Source organism: Protomyctophum parallelum (assembly GCF_964188405.1).
Source record: "Protomyctophum parallelum genome assembly, chromosome: 6".
Taxonomy (NCBI): domain Eukaryota; kingdom Metazoa; phylum Chordata; class Actinopteri; order Myctophiformes; family Myctophidae; genus Protomyctophum; species Protomyctophum parallelum.
The window spans coordinates 45789109-45802094 of NC_139701.1; the positions used below are offsets into that span (position 1 = coordinate 45789109).

At 43.6% G+C, this 12986-nt stretch overlaps 2 protein-coding genes across 2 annotated transcripts in view; both read right to left on the reverse strand.

Moving 5' to 3' along the window:
• Positions 1-12986, reverse strand: part of thop1 (thimet oligopeptidase 1) — a 417271-nt gene that overhangs the window by 70870 nt on the left and 333415 nt on the right. The gene's annotated exons all lie outside the window — the stretch shown is intronic.
• On the reverse strand, positions 1948-7689 carry LOC310860025 (zinc transporter ZIP3-like; the record flags this gene model as incomplete). The annotated part of the gene is given in 6 exon segments (XM_083766788.1): positions 1948-2122; positions 2124-2182; positions 3379-3477; positions 3651-3868; positions 5463-5639; positions 7672-7689. Coding segments are annotated over 4 exon segments (540 nt in total). The 5' UTR covers positions 3858-3868; positions 5463-5639; positions 7672-7689.

The following is a 12986-nucleotide window of genomic DNA, read 5'->3' on the forward strand; positions in this document are numbered from 1 at the left end:
ACCCAGAGCCATATAATAGAAGAGTTACGGTAATGAGGTGGCATAAACCCAGAGACATCTAATAGAAGAGTTACGGTAATGAGGTGTCAGAAACCCAGAGCCATCTACTAGAAGAGTTATGGTAATGAGGTGGCAGAAACCCAGAGCCATCTAATAGAAGGGTTACGGTAATGAGGTGGCAGAAACCCAGAACCATCTAATAGAAGGGTTACGGTAATGAGGTGGCAGAAACCCAGAGCCATCTAATAGAAGAGTTACGGTAATGAGGGGGCAGAAACCCAGAGCCATCTACTAGAAGATTTACGGTAATGAGGGGGCAGAAACCCAGAGCCATCTACTAGAAGAGTTACGGTAATGAGGTGGCAGAAACCCAGAGCCATCTAATAGAAGAGTTATGGTGATGAGGTGTCAGAAACCCAGAGCCATCTAATAGAAGAGTTACGGTAATGAGGTGGCAGAAACCCAGAGCCATCTAATAAAAGAGTTACGGTAATGAGGTGGCAGAAACCCAGAGCCATCTAATAGAAGAGTTACGGTAATGAGGTGGCAGAAACCCAGAGCCATCTAATAGAAGAGTTACGGTAATGAGGTGGCAGAAACCCAGAGCCATCTAATAGAAGAGTTAGGACATTGAGGGGGCAGAAACCCAGAGCCATCTAATAGAAGAGTTAGGACATTGAGGGGGCAGAAACCCAGCGCTGTTCGTGCAGCCTGAACGGAGACAAGCTGGAGGTGGAAATACATTGTTTTCAACGAGGGCGGCGCAAACAAGAGCTATTTTAAGCATGTGTGCAACATGACAACTGTTTTAAAGTATTGTACAGTGTGACCGACTCGTCACTACCCAGGGCAAGGAAGGACACAAGGCAAGGCAGCTTCCTTAAGTCTGTAGCTTTATTCCTCCAAGTCAAGGGAATAACAATTTGAAAGCATCACAATAATAGTTTACACAGGAGAGCAGATGGCTCTCCACTGTCCGGACAGAGGCTCTCTTCCTCAGTGTTTGTGGAGATGACTGATTTAACCTGTTGTGCCTTAATTGATCAAGTCCATGATGCACAACAGGTGCGCAGCCACACCCAGCTCTGAGTCCAGTTCTAGTTTGACTCAGGCCAGGTGTGACTGGTTAAATCAGTCACCCTCCCTCTCATATACAGTAACAACTAAAGTCTCTGTAATGTTTATGTTGTACTATTACTACAAAACAATTTAAAATAAAGGGATTTAGGATCATTAAAGCTGGGCTGCTGCCTACTTCCGGTCCAAGACTTGTCCCAGTTGGTTGTCCCCATTCTGAATAGAAGTCTATGTAGGAGAGCCTCCATTGGACTGAAGCCAATAGAAGTCTATGTAGGAGAGCCACCATTGGACTGAAGCCAATAGAAGTCTATGTAGGAGAGCCTCCATTGGACTGAAGCCAATAGAAGTCTATATGTAGGAGAGCCTCCATTGGACTGAAGCCAATAGAAGTCTATGTAGGAGAGCCACCATTGGACTGAAGCCAATAGAAGTCTATGTAGGAGAGCCTCCATTGGACTGAAGCCAATAGAAGTCTATGTAGGAGAGCCTCCATTGGACTGAAGCCAATAGAAGTCTATGTAGGAGAGCCACCATTGGACTGAAGCCAATATAAGTCTATGTAGGAGAGCCTCCATTGGACTGAAGCCAATAGAAGTCTATGTAGGAGAGCCTCCATTGGACTGAAGCCAATAGAAGTCTATGTAGGAGAGCTACCATTGGACTGAAGCCAATAGAAGTCTATGTAGGAGAGCTACCATTGGACTGAAGCCAATAGAAGTCTATGTAGGAGTGCCTCCATTGGACTGAAGCCAATAGAAGTCTATGTAGGAGAGCCTCCATTGGACTGAAGCCAATATAAGTCTATGTGTAGGAGAGCCACCATTGGACTGAAGCCCCATGAATTGAACGCAGTTTGCGTAACTCTGTCTACAGTATATCTAAGGCTCTGGGCCTACCAATAGCAGAGTTGCATGCGGGGGAGATCATTCTGATGTCATAACGGGACTTACCAATAGCAGAGCTGCGTGCAGGGGAGATGAAGGGCGTGTCGTACTCGGAGTCGCTGCCCGCCTCGGACCCTCCCCCTCCCCCCCCCCGCTCCAGAGTTGAAGGTCTCCAGATCGATGAAGGACGGCTTCTCCTTACGGAACGTCAGGATGGACTGAGGAAGAGGAAGAGGAGGAGATAATGTGAATGCTAGGGGGTGGAGAGTGAAGAGGTGAATGCTAGGGGGTGGAGAGTGAACAGGTGAAATCTAGGGGGTGGGGAGTGAAGAGGTGAATGCTAGGGGGTGGATAGTGAAGAGGTGAATGCTAGGGGGTGGAGAGTGAAGAGGTGCATGCTAGGGGGTGGAGAGTGAAGAGGTGAATGCTAGGGGGTGGAGAGTGAAGAGGTGAATGATAGGGGGTGGAGAGTGAAGAGGTGAATGCTAGGGGGTGGAGAGTGAAGAGGTGAATGCTAGGGGGTGGAGAGTGAAGAGGTGCATGCTAGGGGGTGGAGAGTGAAGAGGTGAATGCTAGGGGGTGGAGAGTGAAGAGGTGAATGCTAGGGGGTGGAGAGTGAAGAGGTGAATGATAGGGGGTGGAGAGTGAAGAGGTGCATGCTAGGGGGTGGAGAGTGAAGAGGTGAATGCTAGGGTTATGTTGTCCATTGAGATTTCAGCTCAGATTGACCATTTATTGCAAAGCTATTGCATGTTAGTATGGCGGTGTGGCTCTGTTCATGTGATATCCGATTATCTGTGCACCGAGACACAGCTCTGATATCACATTTGATATCTGATTATCTGTGCACCGAGACACAGCTCTGATATCAACCACGCCCCCAGAGCAGAGCCAAAGATACAATAATCCATGAACAACAATACACAATAATAACATATCAACACAATGATTCAAAACAATTAATCTACACAATCGCAAACAATACAATAATATCCCATAACCCCTGGACTAAGGGCCGATTCATACTCCTATTCTACCGCTGTTTCGGCGCTGTAGTGATTTTGGCTCGTCAGAAATTTTCAGTAGCACCGAAGAGCCGACTTTAGGACGGTACCCCCCCCCGAACCTCAAATGACGTCACATTGTAGGCTCTACAGAGCCTACAATGTGGAGTATGAATCGGCCCTAAGAACTACAGGGAGGAGGCCGGAGGGTGGGGGAAATTCACGTAGACACCGCAAAAGCTGCTCTGACAGCTCAGCATGGAGAAAGAGAAGTGAGCTGAGGCTGCGTAAGTAGGCCGCCTGAATTGTGGGAATTAGGGCGTTGTTTTGTTGTTGTTGTTATGTTGATGCTCGCTAGGGGGTTATGTTGTTGTTCTGTTGATGCTCACTAGGGGGCAGTGTTGTGTTACCTGCTCTATGAAGACAGTGAGGAAGAATCCCATCATCATCATGGTCTCTGCCAGAGGATAGTCTGTGGAGATCTGGAGCTGAATGAACACCTCTGATACCTGGAATACACACGCACGCACGCACACACACACACACACACACGCGCGCGCGCGCGCACGCACAAGCACACACATGCACGCGCACACGCACACACACAGGGTCAATACCTTGCCCCTGACAGCGGGCCGCAGGGCGTTGGGGTTAGAGGTTAACAGTCAGAGGTCACCAGTACCTTGCCCCTGACGGCGGGCAGCAGGGCGTTGAAGCAGGTCGCCAGGAACACGCCTCCCCCGAAGGCGTTGCAGAGCGCCAGGACCTTCCTGTACCTCTGAGCCTTCTCATAGTCCACCATGAGCAGCCTGACGGGGACCAGCACGCCCCCCAGCATCAGCACGAACATGGCCAGGAGGACCAGCACCTTGGCCAGCACCACCTCCATGCTGGGACCCCCTGGAGGACCACAGGGACATTACATTACTGACCAGGATGCCCACCCCCTCTGGAGTGAGTGTGGAACTATAGTGGCCCTCTGGAGTGAGTGTGGGACTATAGTGGCCCTCTGGAGTGAGTGTGGAACTATAGTGGCCCTCTGGAGTGAGTGTGGAACTATAGCGGCCCTCTGGAGTGAGTGTGGGACTATAGTGGCACTCTGGAGTGAGTGTGGGACTATAGTGGTCCTCTGGAGTGAGTGTGGAACTATAGTGGCCCTCTGGAGTGAGTGTGGGACTATAGTGGCCCTCTGGAGTGAGTGTGGGACTATAGTGGTCCTCTGGAGTGAGTGTGTAACTATAGTGGCCCTCTGGAGTGAGTGTGGAACTATAGTGGTCCTCTGGAGTGAGTGTGGGACTATAGTGGCCCTCTGGAGTGAGTGTGGGACTATAGTGGCCCTCTGGAGTGAGTGTGGAACTATAGTGGCCCTCTGGAGTGAGTGTGGAACTATAGTGGCCCTCTGGAGTGAGTGTGGGACTATAGTGGCCCTCTGGAGTGAGTGTGGGACTATAGTGGTCCTCTGGAGTGAGTGTGGAACTATAGAGGCCCTCTGGAGTGAGCGTGGAACTATAGTGGTCCTCTGGAGTGAGTGTGGAACTATAGTGGCCCTCTGGAGTGAGTGTGGGACTATAGTGGCCCTCTGGAGTGAGTGTGGAACTATAGTGGCCCTCTGGAGTGAGTGTGGAACTGTAGTGGCCCTCTGGAGTGAGTGTGGAACTATAGTGGCCCTCTGGAGTGAGTGTGGGACTATAGTGGTCCTCTGGAGTGAGTGTGGAACTATAGTGGTCCTCTGGAGTGAGTGTGGAACTACAGTGGTCCTCTGGAGTGAGTGTGGAACTATAGTGGCCCACTGGGAGGAGACCCCGGGGCAGATCCAGTCACGTTTTCAGCAAAGACTTCATGTAATCCGCAAGTTAAGATCATTATCTGTTGCTCCTCATCTTCTTTTATTATTGTACAAAAGCATTATCCAACCTATTCTGTTGTACTGTTCCGCATGTTTTTACAACATACTACCCATGCCTAACAGAAACAAACTTTTCAGTATTACCCGTATTGCTTCCAAGATTATCGGACTTCCCACACCAACACTTTCTGATATGAACAATAATGCCATCACACGGCTAGCACTCTCAATATCACGTGACACTGATCATCCCCTGTATCGCTTCTTCAACCTCATGCCATCAGGACAAAGATACAGAACCTTACCCTGGAAAAAGGTTAGTTTCAGTAGGAGTTTTGTCCCATCAGCCATCGCGGCATTAAACAAACTGCCCCGCCGATAGGAGGGTTTCTGTACACAGTGGGGAACTCATGTTTTTGTATTTTTTTGTCTTGGTGTAATGTTTTTCTGTACTATGTGCTGCTTTTGTTGTTGGTGTTGAACAGACCTGTGAAGATGAATATCCTTCGGGACAATAAAGATTAGTATTATATGCAATAAATGTTATACTATCAAATAGTTATAAGATAGTGGTAATAACCAACGTGAGCTTGCAGGATAATAGCGATTATCTCAAAGTACAGTAAGTGTTGTGAAAGACCTACCTACCAAGAGTCCACCACGCTGTAATGACGTCACGCTGGCAGCAGGAGGTGCCGTTCCTACTCACACACACACACGCACACACACGCGCGCGCACACACACACACACACACACACACACACACACACACACACACACTAGTGTGGTCTGGTCATGATGAAGTTGATGTCACCATAGGCGTCCTGCGTAAATACAAACACATAAGACATTTAGGAGTCGTTGTTTTTGACGTGATCAGAGATTAAAATAGGGTGCATTCTGCAGTTTATAGTTAAGGGACGCTGTAGAGGCCAATTCACTGTGTTTTTTGATTATTATTTCTGTTATTATTTAGCCTTATTAGCCTAGAATATTCTGTAGATATTTGGCTAATTGGGTTATTGGTTTGGGCACAGACGGGCACGCCTCCCAGGCCTAGGGGTTAATTATGGACAGGTGTGGGGGGGAATTCATGCACCTACGTGGATACATGGTTTTTACCAGTAAACATGGAAGACGTTTGTACTATGCACGTTATTTGAATTAAACGCAAAGCAAAATGAATGTAACAAGTGGACAATGAAGTTCTTCCTAACTGCGTAGACCTAAACCCATAGAATGGGTGCATCAGTGGGTTTGTTATGGAAAAGGTTGAAAGTTGACAAACTAGCACTTACAGACGTCATAAAACAACGACCTCCGCATCCACGGGATGCACTACTGTACTGTTTTTTATTCTACTTTATTTTGCTAGCTTTAGGTATAATATTAATTTCTTCTTTTGTTTTCTACATTATATAATGGGAGTTAAATGCTGCAAAAAATTTGCTTAAATTATTTACTATAGTCCTACTAGACCCCAATAAATTATATCACAGGATCTACTGAATGTGAAGGAGACCTATTGGGGTGAAGCCACACTGTGTGTCATAGGCTCAATATGTCAGTTTGTCACATTCAGTAGATCCTGTGATCTTTTGTGGCCAGATGAAATTTCTTTGGGGTCTAGTAGGACTATAGTAAAGAATATAAAAATAAATCGCTATATTTTTTTTTTAAGAAATACATATTTAGCCCCATGCTCGAATGCCCCCGCCCCCCTGTCAAAAACAGCTAAAATCCCGAAAACGAAAGAAAGCCGCAAATGAAAAAGAAAATGTACTACTTATTTTACTATTACTTTGTCTTAACCAATTCTGAACAGGAACCCATTTTGGTGTTAGCATCATGTCATGCTTTAGCTATTGAAAAATAGCAGATCTACAAGCTCATAGCGCACCACCGAGTGGCGCGCTATGAGCTTGTAGGTCTGCTATTTTTGAAAAATCGAAGAACGACTGACATTTTTTAGAATCTGATCTCAGGTCAGAATGGGTTCATCAGACCCAGTGTGTGTCCAGTGGAAACCTCGTATGAATCTGATCTCAGGTCAGAATGGGTTTTAATTACAACCTAAAACATGAACCTCTGTAAAATCTGAATCCCCCCCCCCCTCATTTTCACTCACTGTATATTGTATCTTTTCCCTTTTTTGCTTCCCATATGATGAATTCCTGTTCTGTTCTTTTGCTACATAGAAATGTCTATTTGTATGTCTCTAAATGTTTGTATGTCTTTAAATGTTTTGATGAATTGAACAATGTGGACCCTGTTGTAAACAAGTGTAATGCTTAATTGGGTCGTCCACTCACAGTTGACAGTCTTTGTATTGAGTTTGTGCTTAAAATGTACTGTAAATTCTACAAACTGTTAATAAATAGTTCAATCAATCAATCAAAACCTTGGTTGAAAAAAACTAAAGTTGTCCTTTAAGTAAAATGTGTAATAGCGGTAGGCCTACTGTACATGTTTTTTACTACGTATTAGAATAATTAATGTAAAGTGTAGCTTAGTGTACTTCCTGCTGAATACAAGGAAGGAACTGTCACAGCACCTGGCATAACACACGCACGCACACACACACACACACACACACACACACACACAAGTTGATAAACAACACCATTGAACGAAGGCGCCGCTCGCCGAAAAACAGCCGAAAATGAACTGCAGCTTTGATCAGCTCGCACTTTAATTTATCACACACACACACACACACACACACACACACACACACACACACACACACACACACACACACACACACACACACACACACACACACATACACACTCACATAACACACACACACACATGCACACACACACACACGCACAGTAATTAGTGCGTGTTTACCGTGGTGTTGTTGTTGACGTTCTCCTTCTTTCCGAGTCTGTTCTCCAGAAACACGCACCGCACTTCCTGGTTGGTCACGTCACACTCACACCGCCGCGCTGTGATTGGTCCCCCCGAATCACAATGTTGTTATTATTATTATTATTATTATTATTATTATTATTATTATTATTATTATTATTATTATTATTATTATTATTATTATTATTAACAACACACAACAGTGTTTTAATTAATGTAGTTCACATATAAACTCCAAACCAAACCCACCCCCTTTCCCCCCTGGCTTACTGTAGGCCTAGTTTTTTTTTTTTTTTTTTTAACCTGTTTTTTTTAAATATATATAGCAGTGTAAATGTATACGTCTCTAAATGTTGAAAGACTAAAACAAACACAAAAATAAATTAAAAAGTAAGAAAAAAAGTGCTCAGTTTATGTACAGTCAATTGATTTATTACTTAATTGTGTTCTGCCTAGCTGTAGCTCAATGGAGAAGAACCCCCGCACACTGTTTTGTGTGCGGACAGTGTGTGGCTGTTTGTTCTTTTACATCATTAGAGCTATAATAGACCAGTATATCCTCACTGTAATGTTTCATCATTACCACGCGTACAGTGGGAAAAGTACTTTTTATTAAAGTTAAAGTATTAAGTGTCATTGCTGTACTTTGATATCTGGAATATGATGCTATTGCTGCAGGTTGAACTATAGTAGCATATGTCGTATAGCCCCCCCCCCCCCTCCCCCCCACCCAAAATCACTGCCAGCCGGAGTATTAATAAATACTAATATGGTGAAACTCACGGTGGGCCAACACCGCCCCCATGTGGCGCAGTCAGGTTAGTGCCAATTATAATCACCTGTGAACATCCTAGGCCTATAAGGTTTATATATCCTACCATTAACATCGTACTGTACAGTATATGTATGACTCCGATTGTAGTGATTTGGATTCCCTGGCTGTACTTTTATTGTTTTTCAGTTTTTAGGCTTCATGTCAAAGTGACACTGAACCACCAGAGGTTTTCCTCCTCTGTGAGAAAGTCCCATTCATTGTTAGACTTATTTACTTTTCTGTCAGGATTCAAATAGAGTTAGATCATCTCGCTTTGTTCAAATTGCCTTTTATCCAGTTTTATTACTTTCCCTGCAAAACGTCATGCCAATAAAGCCTGTTGAATTGAATTGAATGCTTTCTTTCAAACATGCTTTATCAGCTTTGCTATATACTCTTTGCTATACTCTTTGCTATACTCTTTCCGCTCATATAACAAACAAATCCCACAAACGCCATCATTCGGGAAAATGAACATCCTAAATGGATTCTTAATAACTGTTTTTTTTCCTCCCCTTTGATCTACTTCTCCTTCTGCATAGAAGATAAGAAAAAAAAATAACTATAAAATAAAAGGCTAAATCTAGAAGTTAATCGGAAGTGATGAAAGGGCGCAACAATCAATGAGGGGTACAAATATGATGCGGGAGTGTAGTCTAGCCCCACGTTTTTTTTTTTTTTTTTTATGGCTAATGAAAGTTACAGGTATGCCTATATGGTGTGTGGGATATGAGGTGTGATATTATCATAATGACAGTAATCATTAATCGTATTCAAGGGCGTTTGGCACTCAAATTTGAACTCTCTCATGAGTTAAGTTGACATTGATTTTTATGATATAAAAATAAATAAAAGTTATAATAAATTGAGGTAGGCCTACCAGATATAAATGGCATATAACAATGGGGTTCATTGCCTATGCATGTTAAACTGGGCATCCTTCAAATTAAAATGATGAGTATCACTGCTAGAGCCCTGCCCTCCTCAAAAGTTAATGATCTATAAGGTCCATTTGGTTACCAACAACTCTCCATCATTTAGCTGGGGACCACCTGGAACCCCCTCAAGGACCACTGGTGGTCCCCGGACCACCAGTCTAAGCTTAACCCATTTTAGGCGGGAACCCATTTTGGTGTTAGCATTATGTTATGCTTTAGCTATTTAAAAATAGCAGATCTACAAGCTCATGAGCTTGTAGGTCTGCTATTTATTTATTTTTATCGAAGAACGACTGACATTTTTAGAATCTGATCTCAGGTCAGAATGGGTTAATCGGACCAGTGTGTGTCCAGTGGAAACCTCGTATGAATCTGATCTCAGGTCAGAATGGGTTAATCAGACCAGTGTGTGTCCAGTGGAAACCTCGTATGAATCTGATCTCAGGTTTTTGATTGATTGATTGAAATATTTATTAACAGATTCAGATTTTACAGAGGCCAGTTTCGAATTGCAGCCGTCCGTAGGTGCCCTTTGAGAGCGGTTTTGAAGGAGTCAAGGGATTCACATGTCTTAATGACTGTTGGTAGGGCGTTCCACATTTTGGTGTCATAGGAGCGAAAAGAATTTAGTCCCTTGTTTGTGCCGAATCTGGGTTGTACATGGTTTGTTGTACTCCCTCTGGTGTTGTGGGTGTGGACTTCGTTTACATTAAGGAAGTATTTAGACAGGTACATGGGTATCTTAGTGGTGTATTGAATCTTGTGGACCAGACCCATTGCAAGATGCTGTACTCTGTCGTCGACCATAAGCCATCCCAGCCTGTCAAAGTGGGCAGGGGTGAGGTGGGTTCGGGGGGTGAGGCCAAGTAGGAGCCTGACCAGTTTGTTTTGGGAGGTCTGGAGCCTTGTTTTAAGGGCCTTTGAGGTGCTGTGGTACCAAGAGGTGGATGCATAGTCAAATAAACCTTGTACGAGGGCTCCTGTTAAGGTCTTCAAGGTGTTTTTGTTGACCAGTGAGGAGATCCTGTAAAGGAATATTGTTCTTTTTTTTTTTTTAAGATATTTTTTTGCGGCTTACGCCTTTTATTGATTTTTTAAGGGACAGACAGTAGGCTGACAGGAAACGGGAGAGAGATGGGGGGATGACATGCAGTAAAGGCCGTGTCGGGTCCGGGAGTCGAACCCGCGGCACACTGCGACTGGATTACCAGTCCGGTGCCCAGACCGTTACGCTACGGCCTGGGCCAGGAATATTGTTCTTTGATTGACTTTTTTGATTACGTTGGTGGCCATTTTATCACCGGAAAGATTGGCCTCCAGGATGGAACCTACACACTAAACCCAAGCGTTTAGGTTCTGAACACATATTAAACACCTAATTGTAACACTTAATAAACGTGTCAAGGTGTTTAGATTATAAACAGAAGAACATGTTTAATCCCTGTAACACTTTTTAAACACATAAACGTGTTTAGTTTTTACAATCAAAGTCAGTCATATAGGTGTTTAGAATTTGAACACTATGTGTTCTCGTGAGGTGTTTGAGTGAACTCGTGTTCTACTGTATTTTATGACCATTAATAAACACTTGGCATTTTATTATTACACACATGGTGTTTAGGTTTAAACGCGTCACATGTTCCAGGGATTTACAGTGTAGGTAGGTAATTTTATCTTTTTGTGTGATAATATTGTCACCCACTCTAACCAAGAAGCCATCTGCCTTGCTGAGATTACTATTTGATCCGAAGAGAATGGATTCAGTTTTTCCCAGGTGTAAGGATAGTTTGTTATCAGCGAGCCAGGTGCAGATTCTACCGAGTTCAGAGCTGAGGGTCTTTTCAACCTGCAGTTTGTTCCTGTCCGAGACCAGCAGTGCTGAGTCATCTGCGAACAGGAACAAGTTGCAGTCACAAGCTGATGTCATGTCGTTAACATATATTAGGGTATATATTAGGCCCTAGTATGCTTCCTTGTGGGACGCCACAGCTCACTGGGAGGGGGGGGGGGGGACGGACGACGACGACGACGACAGTGTTCCGTTCACCTCCACCATCTGTTCTCTCCCCTCCAGGTAGGATTGCATCCAGCTCACTGATGTGCTATCAAAACCAATAGCTTTAAGCTTGTTAACCAGTATGGAGTGGTTCAGAATGGCTTAAATAAATGATCTGCCCCCAGACTGGTACCCTATAGTAAAAATATGGCCCTTGAGGAAAATGAATTGGGGAACCGTGCTATAGGCCATATAGGGCAGACATGTCAAAAATGTCAAAATGTCATCATGCTTTAAGTAGCATAATTATGTCAACATTCTGAATTATAAGACTATAGGTTTTGTTTATTTTTTTATCTAAAAAACGGGGTCGTATTGTCATCGGGATTCGGGGACTAGATAGTATTTGACATTCATTGTTATTTTTTCCAACAAATTAATAAATAAAAAAGTGGGGGGTTAATTGTCTTATAATCAGAGTTGTCTTAGAGAGGGCAGTTGTTACTAAACCCAAGCGTTTAGGACGGTTATAAACTGTTTTAAACACATATTTGTAACACTTTTTAAACGTGTCACAGTGTTTAGATTATAAACAGAAGAACATGTTTAATCGCCTGTAACACTTTTTAAACACATAAACGTGTTTAATTTGTACAATCAAAGTCAGTCATAGGCCTATAGGTGTTTAGAATTTGAACACTAGGTGTTCTCGTGAGGTGTTTGATTGAACTCGTGTTCTACTGTATTTTATGACCATTAATAAACATTTGGCATTTTATTATTACACACATGGTGTTTAGGTTTAAACGCGTCACATGTTCCAGGGATTTACAGTGCAGATGGGTAAAAGGGCATGGGGCTGAATCCTCCTTTGATGTCTACTATACCGTACATCAGATGATGATGAAACATACAGTGGTGAATGGAACAGACAGTCTACACACCACAACGAAATGAACATCAAACACATGATGTACACTATGCTATGATTATACAACCACATACAGTTCCACAGCCAGGGTTGCCATGTCAGCTTATTATAAGGAACTTTGGACTTTGCTTGTAAATATTGGGTGGCTGGCATTTTTGTTTTTCATTGATTGATTGATCGATCGATTGATTGAAAAGGTTATTTCACATTATATGGAGATTCAGGTTTTACGTGGGCCAGTTTCAAATTGCAGCCGTCCGTAGGTGCCCTTCGAGAGCAGTTTTGAAGAAGTCAATTAAGGGATGACTTGGTAGGGCGTTCCACATTTTGGTGGCATAGGACTTAGGAGTGAAATTAATTTAGTCCCTTGTTTGTGCCGAATCATGGTTGCACATGGTTTGTTGAACTCCCTCTGGTGTTGTGGGTGTAGACTTCGTTGACATTAAGGAAGTATTTTGACAAAGAAAGGAAAGGAAAGGTACTACAGTATGTTTACCCAGGGTAACTGGACTAAAGGAAAGGAAAGGTACCATGTTTACCCAGGGTAACTGGACTAAGGAAAGGAAAGGTACCATGTTTACCCAGGGTAACTAGACTAAGCTCAAGAACTTGTTT